This window comes from Anser brachyrhynchus, assembly GCF_964034855.1.
Source record: "Anser brachyrhynchus genome assembly, chromosome: 5".
In the NCBI taxonomy this organism is placed as follows: Eukaryota; Metazoa; Chordata; class Aves; order Anseriformes; family Anatidae; genus Anser; species Anser brachyrhynchus.
The window spans coordinates 25,548,383-25,566,238 of record NC_137699.1 but is presented as its reverse complement, the minus strand read 5'-3'; the positions used below and the strand labels follow the sequence as shown (position 1 = coordinate 25,566,238).

Below are 17,856 nucleotides of genomic sequence, written 5' to 3'. Positions count from 1 at the left end.
TAAAAATACCACAACCAGCACTTCATTCAAAGAACTATGATGTGCTGAAGCTGTAAGTCTAAGTGATGATTTTAACAGGATGGAATGGAGATCAGGAATTGTCCTGAAGGGTCTTTGATTCTGGAACTGACCTTCTCTCTCTATTAGCCCTCCCTACAGCACAGACTGTCACATCTTCAAAACATACTCAAACAGTTCTCTATTTCTGGCTTTTTGACAGTGGTAATGAATCGAATTTTTAAGACTTTTCTCTCGTGGTGGTGTTGATCTTAGTAATAAGCTAAACGTCCTTGTTAACTATGGTTTACAATGCTTATGCCTTCAGATGAACACATAAGTAGAAGCAAATAATTGCAAATTGTGAATATAAGCATGCGTGCAGTCTCCTCTTTGTTTTGCATTTATATCTACATATTCTACTCCATCAAAATACTGGACCAAAAGACTACAGCGTAGCTTTCTTAAAGTGAGTACAGTGCACTGCAGCTTTCCTTTTCAGAATCCTTTAATGTGACTTTCATATTGCTTGTGCTATTTTTAGTAAAATGGTGAAGTGTCTTCTCCTACGTTGCCCCTGATTAGATATCCCTTCTCTTCTCTCTTGTCATTTAGCATGACAAACAATAAAACTATAAGGGAACTCTGATGATGAAGAAACTCAAACACTAAGTCCTGAAATGTATTTGTCTGGAAACCATTTTTTTTACTGCTCTGATTGTTATGGTGGTAATATAAACTATTTCTGGAGTTTGAATCTTGGTTGTTACCAGGCTTCTGTGCTTTGGCATGACTGGGATATCCTTTCCAAGTATCATTTTTGATTAGATTGGGAATCTGTTGTGTATTCTGTTCACAAATGATGAAAAGACTAGATGAGCAGCTTCTAAGCTGCACTAGCTTCATGTCTTTCTGGGCCTTGCTCTGTGAGGAACACAAACAAGGACTAGGACTGAGATAATACTGAGAGACTGGGGGACTGTCAAAAGGAAATTCATTGATACAACATGACTGGAGATGCCTTCTGTGGGACTGGATTCTGTGTCCCCAGGAGTTCTTAGCTGTGTGAACACTGGACTCAGCAAGCTAGTCTGCCCGAGGAAGTCAGTTTGCAGCAAGTTCAGTTTGAAATTACAGTGCAATGGAAACCCTACTCTGACTACTTCCACAGTATGTTTTAAATAAGTGGTAGTCTGCTTTGCTTTCAAAGCAAAATAATCTATCTTGTGGGAAGAAACCCTCAGCATGCTAAAAGTGTCTGCACACAGAGCTAGCGTGGAACTTCCTGCTGTGTAAATAAGACCTCCATCTCCAGCCTCCTCCACAAGCACTTCGCCTTGAAGAGAAGGTCTGTAAGAAACCCTGTGTAGGTGCTTTGCAAAGTGTCTTGTATACTCTCTCCATCTTTCATAGGGGTTATTGAGACTGTTATATAGCACTGGTAGGATCTTAAATAAGTTGGGTAATACACCTGAGTCTACTGACTCGAATCCGTGTAGTCATTGACACATCTACAAAGAGAGTGCCACTTAAAAATTCTCCACTTTTCCAGAGCAGTGATAAGGTTTTGCAGTCACTTGTACTCTTTGCACAAGAATAAATGAGTGAACAGTGTCTAAAGCATGAGAAAGTCACCCTCCATGTTTTTTGCTGCATTGTGAAAGAGAAAGCCAGGGGGCCAAACTCTAGGCTTAATTTCCCGACTGTAAAATTGGGTTAACTATGCTCATATAATTGCTATTTCCATACAAGTTAGGACTTGACTGTGCTCTTCTTACAAGATACTCTCCAAATCAAGATGTGAACAGTTCACAGAAGCAGAACCACTTGTAATGATGTTTTAAATTATTTAAATTTGGATTCATTCATGCAACAATCAAAACATGCTTAATCCGATATGCAATGGAGTGACTTTTGTGTCTGTTAATTTTATTTCACTTTTGATACTTTTTTTCTTCATTTGAAGTAACTAATGTTTTGTTGGGATAAGGCAAACTAGAATCAGGCCCTCCTTATCCAAGAAGTAAATCATTGCATCTTGGAAGCATCAGTTAAGGGCTACTTGTATGCTATCTTGGAACTAGAAGCAGTATCCACTAATGTCAGCAGTTGTAGGGTTATTAAAGATATGACAATACAGCTTAACAGGATTGGGCCTGTAGTTCACCAGGAGCAACAAATCTTGCAGTGTGTATTCATCTTCTGAGGTAATTTGGAGGTACGATATTTGAATTTCCTTTCATGAGGTTGTGGAGCAGATTAAGGAAGTGCTGCCTCTTACCATTTTAACTGCTGATTAAGCTGGGAAGGCAATGGAAGCTTTAGGTGAACTTTCATCTCCTGGGCTGCTATTAGCTTTTTAAACCAGGATATTAACAACTCTCCAAAAGGTCTAAACACTGATTTAACATGTAGGTGACTCCTGCTGAGGATACTCACAAAGCAGAGAGCTTGTATATAAGGAGGAACAGGAATTTGTCTGTATATAGAGCAAACCATTTTTTTTAGCATGAGAAAGGATGTTGCAGAAAGGAAGTTTTATAGCTGCACGCATCCAATGCATACACACACAGCTTTTACATACAGAGACAAAGATATCTTTATCCACACGACAGATAGACAAACAGACTGACTGACTTCAAACTTGCACTTTCAGTGTGGATTTTTTCCCCCCATCTCCGGGTACTGCTTTTCAAAATTGCCTGAGGCTACAGTACAGCACCTCAGATCCCCAAGGCCCATTGCCTGGCTCCTAATAGCCACTCTCCATCTGTGTCACATGAACAGCTGATGAGATAGCTCCAGTGTCTGTATTTTGGAGAGCATATCCACCCAGGTTAAAATGCTGGGGTTGCCAAGGAGCAGTCAGAAGCCATTAGTGTTTGTGAGAATTTGCCTTGCAGCAGTTCCTTGGCATAGTGGAAAGTAAGTGTGTGTGTGTGTGTGTGTGTGTGTGTGTGTGTGTGCATGCGCATGTGTGTGTGTGCTAGTGTGTGATAGAGAGGAGTGGGGTGGAACGGGGAGGGGGGGAGCAGGAAGGAGCGCTTTCTAAATAACCAACATCTTACAAAAGTGAGCAGTTGGTTACAATATATAGGGCTTCCGTAATCTCTTTGATTGGTTTGCTGTGATCCGACTCTCCTTTTTCTGTCATTAATGGAAACAAACAGAAAAGAAAAGAAGCATGAGAAAGAGCGGTGACTTCGGGGTCTTGCTCTGGTGTTTGGGCAGATGGAAAGGAGCTGCTCTGCCTTGGGGCAGGGTGGTTGTAATGAAGTGGCCTGTCAGTCTGTAAATAGTGAGGGTCATCTCTTCCATGTGATGGAGGGTATCACATTGCAGTGAAAATGGAAATGTCAATAAAATTAATCTGCCAGCTCTTTGCTGTGGCTTCTCTGTCTCTCTGGTCCAAGAGGGTTGGTTTTTCAGAGGGGAGGTAGTGGAAGAAGGGTGATCTGGCACAGGAGGGAAGACAGAGCTGAAACGCAAGTTTTGAAGCAAATGGGCTGTATGTAGCTGCAACGTATTTCGTTTAGTAGCACTATGGAGCTGGACGAGGCTATAGGAATTAGCTTGTGAATCTATAGCATTCCTCAGGAAGCTATGGAGCGTCTAGCTCAGGCTACATTGAGCACAGAGTTTATTGTTTTAGGCTTTCTTGGACAAGGTTTTTACTTAGCATGGGATTTATGGCATTTACTGCTAATGAATGTCTATTCTTAAATTACAAAAACCACCGTCTCAGCACAATTCCCAGATGTCCTTCCAGGACCTCGGCTTCTTAAACACCAGCAGGGAGCATAAACTCTCCACTTCTCTGTTTTCCTCTTTCGTGTGGCTCCGGGCTAATGATGTGTAAGGAAAACACAGCAATCTATAAAGTCTCAGTGCTGTCCCAGTATTCTTCATTTATTTTGCATTTGATTATGCCACAAGTCGGATCTTGTTTCTTTCCTTTTTTTAAAGTTATTAGTTCAAATATTAATGTAGGAATATGGCATATATTGCTGCTCTTGATTGATGCCTTCCCAAAAACAGGAAGACGTGCTCGTATGAATTTTAAGAAAGTAGGGGTCCTGCAATGCCTTGCCAGAAGAGTTTTTCAGATACATAATTTAGATGCCCTCCAGGCAGGCTTTCAAGGCATTTTTGCTGGAGGGCAAGAAAAAATAACTATGACTGTTAAAAGTAAATGATTTTTGCTAATGCACAATTAATGCCAGGGAAAAGCACAGAAGAGAAAGATGTTGATGGAAAGTTCTGATTAAGTGAGAGCTCTACCTTGATGTGCATCTTTTTTTTAATGATAATAATCACTGATGCAGAGATGTAGAAGTTTTCATGTCATGCAAATGCCGTATGCAGGGTCATACTAGCTGTACGTGTGTGTGCGTGCGTATGTATGTGTTAGGGGTGACACTTCTGGGGAGGGGCTCATCTGACAGTGTGTTATGTGCACTGAACAGTGACACAGTTACTGCCACCTCTGCAGAGGGCCTCGAATATATAGACTACAGAACATTTAACTTGATTACTTATAGTACGTATTCAGAATGGTTGTAGGGATGCATTTACAGTGAATGGGTTTTCCTGTGGCAGGTTTTCCCACATTGAATCCTATAATTGACAAAGAGCTATTGCACTATGTCAAGCACACGATTATAATTGAATTAATGATATATGCATGTGTGAGACAAAATTAGTATTTGGAGAGACATGGTTTCTAAGTTTTGCATATTTGTATCAACATTCATATATAATGAGAAACTGTATGTTCTGATCTATCAGAACAAAATTAAATTGTAGTAGTATCTTGGTAATTAATGATACGTTCTGGCTTCTATATGTTGTTTATTTTTCTCTTGTTTTTCTCTTTGTTATAGGGGACGGTTTAGACAACAGCGTAGCCTCACCTGGTACAGGGGATGATGATGACCCAGACAAGGACAAAAAGCGACAGAAGAAAAGAGGCATTTTCCCCAAAGTAGCAACAAATATCATGAGAGCGTGGCTTTTCCAGCATCTCACAGTAAGTGGTGTCCAAAAACAAAATAGATTTCTATTCATGTGCCTAATGATGTTTATTCATTGTTATTAGAAATCAATTGTCCCCATAATTTTTGGACCATTATTAGGGCTCAATTATCTTTTTTTTTCCTAGATTTTTTTTTCTTGGCTCTTGGAATCATGACAAATCTGAAATAAACATATATTTGTGTATATATAAATATACGTACATACCTAGAGAGAGAGAAATAAAGAGAGTACAAAGTCTTATCACTGAACAACACCTACATATAAAGTTTTTTGCTTTGAACTATTTAAGGGGGTTTCTTGCTTTAGCATATACAAAGCTCTGCTTTCTGGATTGTTTATTGTGCCCTCTGTTTACATGACTTTCATACATGTTTGTGGCAGAGAGAAGCCTGATCTATGTGTTCTGACATACTGTGGGTTGTTAGGGAAGTCAAAGCAGCAGCTTGCAAACTTGTTGTATGTTGTTTTTGTGAGGAATATAGAAGGCTTACAGTTTCCCTAATTCTTCAGTTGTGTAACAGAGAGCAATAAACACTTTTTTGGTTTCTGTGCAAGCACATTATGTTAAATACTGTCCATACTCACATTTGGGGGAGAGAGATTAAATACGTGAAAAGCTATACTTTAAATGGGCTATCTCTATGCTCCTGCTTGCAATTGTTGGTGCAATGTGTTGGTGTTCTGTTGACTATTATAGCCTCACTTAGAAATCAAAATACAGTTCTACAGAAAACCTGATAACACTCTTTGTAGTTTACTTCGTGTAGGAAATAATGAAAACTGGTAAAATTATCAATTGATTTTCCTCTTCCTCTCATGGTAAAATTGTTTCTCACTTCATAACGCTTAAAATGCTAACAGTTATTAACTACTGCTTCTCCTTTCAAAGTTTTATAAATTTCCCCAGTAGCTGATGTTGGTTACAGTGTAATGATTTTGGGACTAGGTACCCTTTTTATTTATGATAGGGACTATTGAACTGCTCCGCTAGCAGCACAGCTAAAGGGGGGAGCAATAGATCCACATTTCTAAACCATCATTTTGATGTAAGGACATTAGTAGCAAACTAAGGTGCATTGATCTGGCCTGTGGGGTCAGGATTAGCTGGAATAGCCAGTGTCTCTGCTGGAGTAGTGGTTATTCCTGCCTCCCAGCTATGGCCATTTCAAAGGTCAGGTGCCCTGTACCCACTTGGCTCAGAGGAATTAGACAGAACATGAGTCTCTGGGCTGATTACTTAACCAAAGACAAAATAATGAGTCCTAAGCAAATACTGACTAATTGAAAGGGCTGTAAATCCATTACATATTGGTCAGGGATAATCAGGAGTATTTAATCACTTTTATCTATTCAGGAGCACTGAAGCTGCAACAGCAAAGCCCTGAACCTTGCCATGTGCTTATTATTCTCATCATTATCAAAATTACTTCACAGCTGTTCTTTGCTACATCACCTCAGCTGGAGATTTACTAACCTGTAAAATGTTTTTAATTTGGAAGTCGAGTGAGTGTGAGTGGAGGGTTTTTCATTTAGCTGTAGGGTATCTTTAGAGGAGTAGTTACAGGGAGACAGCAAAAAGCATGGCCACAAATAAACCAGTTTCTTTTGCACATGTTTCTGTGTTAACTCCATTTCCTCTTAAAAAATTTGTGATAACATGTTTTTTCTCCCTGCCTTCCTTTCTTGCATCCTCCTTGAAAACATCCAACACATGCTTATTAAACAGTCAATGAACTCTCACTTCTCTTGAGGAAGATCCTCTTGGCTTTTTGAAATCCCTTTTCCTTGTTTCTGTCCTCTCTCTCCTGACCCTCTACATTCCACATGAATTGAGGAAACTTGCCATCACTGGTGAGGATGACCTCACAAAAATCAAATTAAATGAACACAAAAAAGCCCCAACCCTTTTACCATCTAAGCTTTAATGAGTTTGCAGGTGTTGAAAGATTTACTGTGCTGTAATTCTCAGACCTGCAAACTGATAATGGAGACCCCTGACCAGTGCAATGTAAATTCAGAAAGATTCTTGCCATAAACACATGCAGAGAAGGAAGAGAACTCCTTTCTTTTAAAGATCTCGCACTTTTTCTCAAATTAGCTTGTCCATTCAAAGTGCAGCTCTGGCTGAGCCAGAACAGGGGAATCTGTGATGTACAATTTTATTGTTTCAAGTAAATATCTTTACAATGGTGGTCCATGATTCAATGTACATTCCTTCATTACTACTCTAACCTTATTTCAAATTGGTTTGTTCCTTCTTTGTGCTGTATGACCTGTTCTTGTATTACAATAATCCCCCGATGTACCCTTTTTTCTTTCTCTCTCTCTTTTTTTTTTTTTTTAAAGAAACTAATTGAATTATCTCATTATTTTAGTTTGTTAAGCAAATGTATTTTACATCTCAGGATGTGTTCTTAAAGAAGGAGCTGCTTAGGCTTTGCCCCCTGAATGGGCCATTGGTACATTTTGACATTCATGCATTCATTAAGGAAGGAACATAAAAGAACTCTGGTTGTATTTTTTTTCAAACACCCAACCAGCATGGAGCAACTTTTCCATAAGCCACAGGGGTCTCTCTACATATGTTCTCAACTGCAAGCCATTGTCACCTATTCTGAATACCTCAAAAGGACAAATAAAATACTAAAGGCCAACTGTAGCAATTGTTAGCTGTTAGTCTCAATATGACAAAAATCATTAACCTCTGGTTTCCCTGGAAGGAGAAGCAGTGGCAGTCCATCTCTTATGGTGTGGATTTAACTTGAAATTCCTTTAGACTGCCAAATTCAAAAAACTCAGTCTTGTCTAATTGTATTTAGTTATGATTTTAAATAAAATGCTGTTTTTTCTTTATTCAGTCAGTTTGCAAACTCTTAAGGTAACTGATTTTAAAAATTGATTTGCCTAAGTGGCTTTTTGAAGAGACAGGCACTTGAACTCTTATGTAGAATAAATGTATCTGACAGGCTGTGTCTTTCAAAACAATTTATATCTCTGATCACAACTTCCATTTTGCAGTAACTTTAATTATATTTGAAATAGGATACACATGCATGTTTTTGTTGTTGGGAATCAAACGCAAGGAGTAAGAGCTTCTGTCAGGTTCTTGTTCACGTATCGAGCTCTGTCTTATATTTGGAATTACAACAGTACCGGAAGATGAAAGATCTGAGGATGAATTGGCTGGAAATGTGTATGCTTTTTCTGGATAATATCCAGTGTTTAAGAAAGTAGAGGAAATCCTAGTCTGGTAGTATAAGCTTTTCAATAGTACATAAAGATTACGACATCAGAAAGGTAAACCTGACATTAAGGCTGTTTTTATTTGAGTTCAAAGGTGGTTAAAGAAAAGAAACAGCAAGAAATCTGACCCAAGCCGAGAGTTTATTCATAGCTTTGGAAGACTCCTTTTCCTCTATGCCAAGGACTCCTTAGTACACTCAATTAGCCTCTCAGACATCTCTGCTTTCCTCCCTCAAGTGCTCCCCTATCTGCCCTGCAAAGAACATATTTGATCATGAAGTGAAAACAGGAAGTGCTCAAATGTATAGACACCTCCAGCTTACACCAATGTTGAGATTAGGATTTCTTACTAGCAGCTCTACAGAGCTTGCCCCCTCCTCCCATGCCCTTTTAATGGATAGAGGGCCTTTAAAATGTATGTACATAATCAGAAAAGAACAAAGTTATAAAGAAAGCAATTATACCATTCTTTGGATGTGTACCTCTGTAGTTCATCCTTCTCTGCAGCATAGTGTATCAAGAACTACACTTTTGCTATATTCAACATTTTTCCCCTTCTTGTACGGTACTGGTTGAACAGAGATGCATTTATTTTTTTGACACTTACCTGGGGAGATGCTATTTGTTAAAATTTTATTTCGTTTGTTTCTGTACGAAGAGGTATATTGTAACTAAAAGTACCAGGAATACCAATGGTAGCATATAAAATATAAACATTTTATATGACACTTTCAGATTCCCAACTGAAGGTGTTTGGGATAACAACCCTGAACTCAGTGGAATTGGGCTGCCTTTTGTGTTTTTTCTTCATTTTTTTGATAGCTGAAGTTCTGTCTCTAACATTTATCAGTCATTTTAGCCTGATTTCAACAATCTCCTGGCTAAAATTCTTGCTTTTTACAGTTTCTCATATAGTAGATTTTGTTTTCACCTATCTTAGGGTCACACTAGAATAAGTTCTGTTGGAACATGTTAAAATGAATCAATCACAGCTTTTGTATTTACCTGATATATATTTTTTTTAAACTTGCAGCATTCTAGTGGCCAGACAGAATAATATCAATAGTCTTACTGAAACAGATTTTTTTTTCTATATTTGCGTGGGTGTATCTGAGAATATAATGTATCTCTATCATATTTTAATGAATGGCTTACCAAGCCTTTTATGCAGGCAGCTGCTTTATGTATTCATTAAAGTTGATTGTAGAGACGAATGTCTTCAGCCAAACCCAATCCTGGCATTTTGGAGCAAACTTACAAAACAGCTGAAACCATTCCACCTTCATAAATATCTCCTCCCATATCCCGATTTTAGGAATAATACTTAAGGGAGGGTTAGGAATATAGCTTGCTATTGCATACTTACTATTGCAAAAGCATTCTGATGAACTGTAGTGCTTGTGTTGGGCCAAACAGTAACGTCCTGTATGCTCCCAGGGTACACTGAGGAGAGGGATGATGTCCTCTGGTAGTCCTGCAAAACTACCTGCCTGTGGGTTCACATGGCTGCTGTTTCCATTTTAGTGTGTTATGTAGTCAGGGAGTTGGAGGAGGCTGAGGTGCAATGTTACTCCGGGTTTGTGTTTTAGGTAGGCCTGTCTGTGTGCTGAGTTTACAACCAGGTGGGAAGTTGTCTACTGGTTTAGGACAGACCTCTTGTGCTGTACGACTGAGAAACTTATTGCCCAGGTCTGCAAAATATTAATGCGCCCATTTTTCAGCTGGGTAAAGTTTGTGAGGGGAGGTTAAATGATTTCCTCCAAGTCCTTCGCAAAAATCATGCTGAACTCCCATGACCAGTTGTAATATAGTCTTCAAGACCATGGAGCTGAGGATCTTTGCACCCAAAGTAGTGCTGGTGGCTCATCATCAGAGCTGGCCTAGTGGGGTAGAGCTGGCAGCTGCTGCTGGTATGCACTGTTATTGCTGGTGGTAGCATAGTACTGCCTCATGTCACTGGCATCCCATCCTGTCCCGTCTGCACGCAGTACAGCTTCACCAGGAATGCTCTGGAGAGTCAGAATAGAAAGAAAATGGATTATTTTTTTTTTCTCAAACTGCTACTTCTGCTCACAGTCCGAAAGGCGTAATCCTCTGACAACTTGTAGTCCTCGACTATGAAATCAGCTCCAAAGCTTCAAATTTAGTAACAGCCCGAACACTCATATACCTTTTAAAGGCTATAATCTTAAAAGAAAAGGGCTGAGATGGGGTGGGGGTGGGGCTTTGTTTGTTTTAAAAATGGAATCTGAGATTAGATCTGACATTTCTACATCCACCCCCTACAGAAAAGGGAACCCAGGGTCATGGGGTGTGTGGGCCTCAAAAGCTAGCTTTGTCTCTGAGTGGTTAATCTAATCATTGTTACATAGACATCTGTTATTTCTTCTGAAAAATTGATGCTTTTGTGACACAATGATCCATCTATTTAGTACAACGGCCTGAGTAATTAAATTAAAAAAAGAATATTTTTGCTGGAGCATGTATTATAAAACTGCCATACCTCCCTGTACCAGCAAAAAGACTGGAGAGAGAAGGGAGAGGGAGGTGGGGAGAGGGAGCACTTTAAGCCCGGCATTGTTTTCTGCTCGCTTGAGGAAAACATCTGTGAATTGTTTGAACTGAACCTTACCAGGGACTGTCTGAATCTGTGTCATCTCTGTTTAATTTCAGGAAATGATGTCACAGTGCATTAAATAACAATGCTATGTGATTTATTTTTACTTGTACATGCTGTCCTAAGCATTTCTGTTACATGGCAGTGTTTTCAATTAACTGCAAGCTTTCAGTTTAAAAAATATATTCGATAATGCTTTTTTGGGCATGGATATTGGGAGGTTGGGCGTTTTAGGGGGTCACCAAGGTTCAGGGCTGTCTGAGGGCTCCAGGCCCATTTGTCATGTGCTTATTTGTAGTTGGGACTGGATGTCAGCACTCTCGTCACCCATGGCAACCTCCAGGACCGTTGGTTTGTTACAAAGCATGTCTGTGGAGGAAAAACTAAATATTCCCAACCTATCCGTCAAAAGACCTATTAGATAGTTATAGCAAGGCCTGCATACTGTAGCTTCTGCCTTTATCAAACTTTCCGCACTCCCCCTTCTTCTGTAAAAGAATAGAGGACATAAGTCAATTCTGTCTGCCATCTGTCGCCTTTTTAGCTGTTCCTCAAATTAAAGAGACAGTCCGAAATTTAAATAATCTGATAGAAGCATAGAAAGCCCGCGTGTAAATTGTTGTGTTTCCATTTCATTTTTAACTCTTCATTTTATTTTGAAGGGAGATCTTTATTGTGCTTCTTTGGAGATCAAAATATGTTGCGTGTTTCTGCTTCAAAAATAGCATTCTGAGAAATATTGGATTTGCAGTGTCACGGAGTTGTTATCTAATAAGATTCCAAGTTATATATAGGGTGAAATTCACACACACACACACACACAGAGCAAACAATCCGTGCACTGCAAATCCTTCAAAGGCACCTCCCTTCTGCCCCTTCTCCCCTTCTCTCCCCAGCCCTTGGTAGGCTGAGGGCTGCAGGGAAGTCCTGCCACGCTGCTACAGGATGAGCCAGGCTCCTCAGCCTTCCCAGCAGCCCTTTCCCAGGCTTGCTACAATCGTGTTTCGCGCTCCCCTGCCTGATGCTAGCTAGTTCTGCTTCACCTCCTCCTCTCCGTTCTTCCCTGCCCTGCCTGGTTTTGCCTCCTCCTCCTCCTCAGCAGGCAGCAGTGGAGTGGCAGGACGGAGGGAGGAGGGAGCCACAGTGTCACTGGTGTGGCATGTGAGGTCACCCGCTGCCAGACCATCAGATAATGCAGCTAGATGGGAGGAACAAATGTTACTTTGCGATGTAATATTTTACCTGCTATTTCCAAGCAGGGAATTGCTGAGAATTGAGTGTAACTAAAAACATGTGTGTGATTTTATTGGGGGCTTGATTAAAAAGCCTCCACTGAGTGAGCAAAACGTGGCCTAGCAAAAGATAGGATCAGCCACCATTGTTTTCTGGTTGTTATTGTCAGATTACGAAGCTTTGTGGAATCAGTACAGGATTTAAGTGAAACAAAGAGAAGAATATGAAAATTCAAGTAATTAATCCACAGAAATAACTGAAACAAGAAAGTTAGTGACAAGAGTTCATTTATATAGAACTGAGGTTTTGAGGCTCACAAGGTAAAAGGGCATTTAGCTAAAGCATACACAAATATAGTGTTTAAACACTCCAAGAATATTTTGCTAATAAATGCTGTGCACTGCAGTCTTTGAAAATCAAGATCATAGTCAACAAGAGGTGAGAAGTCGTCTCAGTATCTGTCTCAAAGTTCCACTACTTAAAAGAGTTGTCATCAGAAAATTCATGGTTCCTAAATTTCTCTGTAGTGTGTGTACATGCATATATGTATATAAAAAACACATTTTTAGGGAAAAAGCGATTGCTGTTGTTTGTGTAAAGTGATACTGCCTTTCAGTTTTGCCTCAGGACATGTTTACTTAAGACCTTCCTTTCAAGATCCATGAGCAGAGTAATTGGTTTTAAAGTTTTCTGTAAAATTAGAATTCTACTGTAAAAAGAAGTATGTTTCTGCCAACACTTCCAAACTGCTAAGGAATAGAGATGTCATTTCTCATTGTTGCCTAATGAAAAGAGTAGTTTATGGCAGGCAACATTACTTTTAGCGTTGGGGAGTTTACACTGAGTTAGGATACTTAGGATACTGTGCGTTACATATTTGAGAGTTGATTGGCAGCAATTGTTTGTAGGATCCAAAGCAATCACTGGCATCTTTAAAGATTTATTATTGTCTTTAAGCATAAGGGCAATACAGTTTTCATGGTTTTACATTTGCTATTTTTATTTTTAACTGCTAGCCCCAAATCTGCCAGAACTAATTTCAGTTGTTTTGTCTAATAGTGGATGATAGGTTGTCAACTCACTGTATAATGTCATAAAGTTTTTGTTTTGTTTTGTTTTGTTTTTTAATCTTGGTTTTACCTTTTTATGATAGCATTTCAAAACACATACTTTATTTGTAGCAGTTTATGGACTACTTATGTCCATAAAATGTTTAACATTTTATGACATACCGTTACAATCTCAGCACAATGAATCAGAGTAGCTAAGTCAAAATCTGCAAATATTTTAGTTTACTTTTTTTAAAAAAAAAGTGTACATTAATTTGTTTAATGTTATAGAAATTTGGCTGTCATCTAGATCCAGCTTTTATTTGGTCTGAAGTACATTTCAAAGTGGCAGCTTTATATTCTAACATGGATTTACTGTGGATGTAGTATATGACTAAACTAAGTAGCAATGGGAAAGATCCTGTTCCCATATGTAGTGTACACTAAGTATATAAAAGGAGTAGCTTTTTTGTAAGATGATGGTCTAGTCTAGACTACTTTGGGGCTTGTTACACCAATTAAAGAAGAAGAAAAAAAGAGAGAGAAACAATGTAATCTGCATTGTTAGTTGAAGTTCTGTGAACATACGTGGATTTTTATAAAAGCAGTTCCCTTTCCTCCCAGGTAAGGTCAAAATGAAGGTTAAATTTTTCTGTGTTCAAATATTTGCAGATAATTCACAGATAGTCCCTAACAGTGTGTACCTTTCAATCCTGTTTCCATTAATTCCAGCACAACTCTGATCCCTTTGATAAAGCTGCATAACATAGAGATGAAACAGTGAAGTTGTAACGGGTGACAAACAGACAAATAAACACGATTTTGCACCTTCTTAAGTGTTAAATATTATAGCCATTTTATCCCCAAATTCTACTTAACAAGTCTTTCAAGGATCCCCTATTTTATGAAAGAAAGACACATCTCTTGAGTGTTCAGTGCTCAGTTATTTGTCACATTCTCTCTTGTAGCTGAACCTTCACTGCTGTTCCCAGCATTCTTTAGCGTAAGCCAGCTCAGGCAAGTGTGGGGAAATTTCTGTCCTGTTTCTAGCTGTGACCATAGCAAGACACCATGCCTCAGTTTCCTTGTGTAAACAGTACAGCATAATGATGGAGACTGCTTTTCAGAGTGCTTTTGATACTTACAGATGAAAAACTCTGCATGAGACCTACCTCTTATACTTAGCATCAGCTGAATTACAGAGGCCTGCACTTCTGTTGTGGTTTTATCATGCTGCTGAACTAGCATGATAGTCATTCAATGCTTGTACAAATACTCAAACTTCTGTAGACTTTAAAAGTTTGGGATAAATTTCCCTTTACAAGGGAGCATTTAATATAAAGTTAAGAGTGCTATATTCTTTCTGGTCTGCACTGAAGATGACAACATATGATTGCTGCAAGCTACTCTTACTCAAGTGGCTCAGGCTTGGGTTATTTTTGTTTATCAGGTTCTTTCCTTGCTGATGACCTGAAGTGGTGATTATTGCATGCAAATGGTATCAAATATCTTTCCCAGCAAGTAGCAAGAGAAAGAACCTCGAACATAAACTGCTGGCCCAGGGGCAAGAGTCAGAATAAAGGGAGTACAATAGTATTAACAAATGCATCTTTGTTCTTCAAGTCACTACTGGATATTCCCCTCTTCAACAGCCCAGGGAGTTTCCTGAAGTGAAATAGAACTTTGGCAGCTTTCCAGACAGTCCTGATCTGCTGCTACCTCTTTCCATTCACCCAGGTGCTTCCCCCTCGTGCGTCCCTCTTGTGCTTGAATGAAGAAATGGGAAGCAGGAGGGTGACCTAGGGGACAGAAAGGGACTGCAAAGTCCTGATTCACGTTAGGAAGCTCCCTGCCTAACATGTGAGGAGCGCACACCGATAGCTGACTGCTGTTTTGATAGCCCACAAATGGACTGTTCAGCGATATAGGATGTGAATAGTGAGACAGGTCATGATATGTGTGATAACAATGGGAATAAGAAGCATTATGTGGTCAGCAAAGTGACATGTATATTTGGGGCAGTCAGCAAAGGAATGGTGTATAGAAATGCATAGGTGCATGTGGTGTCATTCCAAAATTGCAAGGAAGGTTGGTTAATTTGAAGGATCATTTCAAAATATGAATATTGTTTAAAGGGTGCTTTACTTTCAGCTAGAAAGGGTATTCTCTTTCAGATATAAATTATGAAATTCAATTGAAATGTATGTGAAAACAGGTAAATGTTGTGAACAACAAAAAGGGAAAAGCAATCATTTAATTTAATTCTCCCTTCCACCCTCCTTTGCTGTTTTGGTAGACTATTTCAAGAGTTCTGCTACTTGGTCTGTCTCTTTTCAATGCTATTTCTTCCAGTGGACATTTTACTGCATGAACTAACATCTCTTAGGAAAGAGAGGTGCTTCCTGAGGTGGTATGAACATCTCTGTGAATGGTGGGATGAGCTGCAGAGTTTTAGGACAATTCTAAGAAGCACACATTGTTCCCCATCCTATGCCTACTTACATCTCAATTTTCAACAGCCTACTTTGTATGCGTGCGTTGTATGGTGGCCATTAAACGCCAAGCAAACACTTCTCAGACCAGAAAAATCCTGCTACGTAGTGCATATCTGTCCTAGGCACTTGCAGACAATTCACTGCTATAATTAATCTTAGCTGTCCTGGCTCTGTGAAACCTGAACTTCTATCCCACAATGCTCTTAGATACAAACAAACTTCAAAGAAAAACAGCCCTTGCCTCTTTCTCTCTCTTTTTTTCTTGAAACCCTGTCCGTTTAGAGAGCAATGCTTGTAAAGGAGATTAAAACCCATATGAGCCTATGCAAAATAGCATGTCCAGCAAGAAAATAAAATGTCTACAAACAAACAAGACAGTGGTGCTTTGCCAGCATGGGTACGAATAAACATAACTCTAAAACTGCTAAACTATCCCAAGTTTGGCTCCTGGGATCTGAATCCTACTCAAAGCCCTAGCTGAAAATGCATGATAGTGTACTCTCCAACTTGATAATGCTATAACACGCTCTGCTGCCTCCTGAACAAGTGCTGCGGCAAACTTCTTGCTGAGGCTGAAAACTCTTTCAAACAAGGCCTCAGGGCTCGTGAGCTTTCCACTCAGTGCCCTGTAGGCTCACTCTGCGGAGAGGTATCTAGCCTAAAAGAGGCCAAATATCACACAACTGAGCTGGTGGGAAATTCAAACTGTTCTAAGCAAAGAAGTCAATAGAGCTGCTGTAGTGAAAGGTAATGTTCAGAGTGAGATCACTGTGTTATGATCTCATGCTGAACATCAGGACTGTTTTTTTCTTGATGATTATGAAACTAGCCTGAGGCCAGTCTGGTGAGAGTCTAAGAAAGATATAGAAGGATGTTTGGAGAGCCTGGACTATCAGGGCCCTTATTCCCCCAAAAGTGTAGCAGAGACTGAAAGAAGATGAGAGAAATATGAGCTGTATTGTTATTTTCAGTGCTCTCCGCATCCATCCCAAAATAATAGATCTAGACATAGACACAAAATGTGCATACTGAATCAGTGAATAAGCAAAGACTGTGAAAAGAAAGGAATAGAGATTACTTAGGGGGAACAGAGTGCCTTGCAGAAATGATGGAATTCAACAACCCCCCCCAAAAAGTTGTTGAGATTGTAGAATAATCTGTGGAAGTGCGTTTGCTTAGCACTTTTAAAACTAGACTCCAAAAAGCATTTGAAGAAATACTGCTGTGAAACATCTTGTGTTCCTAGGGTTACACTAAAGCAGTGTTGCCTGAAGCATTTCTCATATTTCTGTTTTCTTATTAATGTTTAAAAATTGAAAAATATCTTGAAATTATAACATTTTTTTAGAAGGAAAACAGTTTAGATAGAAGGAAAACTCCCCAGATTTGGCTTCCTTCAATTTATCTATCTATCTATCTATCTATTTATTTATTTATTTATTTTAAATGACAATTCATTTATCTGTCAGTAGAAAATAATATAAAATTAACTGACAAAGTCAAATGGAAAACGGTCTTGGGACCCAAAATGAAAGATTAAGCTTAACAGGAATATTTAATTACCATTCCTTCAGGCCAAAGCCTGAGTAAATATCTGGGAGTCAGAGTAGGCGCTGAAGGTCACTGAGTTTGGGCTCTGTCAGACCAGCAAAGGAAGCAAGTTTGAGTTGAGGACCTAATGTTAGAAACACCTTCTTTTCAGATACTTGGAGAGAGAGACTGTGTCATGATACGGATGCTGCTCTCCATTCACAGTTTGTGAGGTTTTGCTGATGGTCACAAATATATGGGGAAGGTACAGGTCTGAAATCAACTCTTACCAACCTTAGTGGTCCCAATATTCTTCTGGAGTCTGCTCCAGTACTAGCTCTATGAGAAGGGAAACCCAAATACCAAAGGTTGTTTGAGTATTCAAAATCCACATGGATTTTTAAGGGCATGGATCCAATGCAAATTTCATGCAAAATAAGGCTGATTATGGATTTACACAGAAATTCCAATGCCAAAACAGGTGAAACATGGCCTTTTCACCTGTTTTTCATTTACAGATTATATGGCAATTTGACTCCAAGATTCAAAGCAAAGCTTGGGCCCTCAGAGAGGCAGAATGACCCCAAGAAAATATTGACTGAGGGCCTGCTGACTCAAACTGCTGAATTTCACACACAGCTTTACTCAAAAGCAT

General features: G+C 39.3%; 1 protein-coding gene across 9 annotated transcripts in view; it reads left to right on the top strand.

Moving 5' to 3' along the window:
* The window catches only part of MEIS2 (Meis homeobox 2), a 172,279-nt gene that overhangs the window by 47,570 nt on the left and 106,853 nt on the right, over positions 1–17,856 (top strand). For all 9 annotated transcript variants that reach the window (XM_080594152.1, XM_080594146.1, XM_080594144.1 and 6 more), the window contains one exon: positions 4,881–5,026. In XM_080594152.1, coding sequence (XP_080450278.1) covers positions 4,881–5,026 — 146 coding nt within the window. The remainder of the gene's footprint in view (positions 1–4,880; positions 5,027–17,856) is intronic.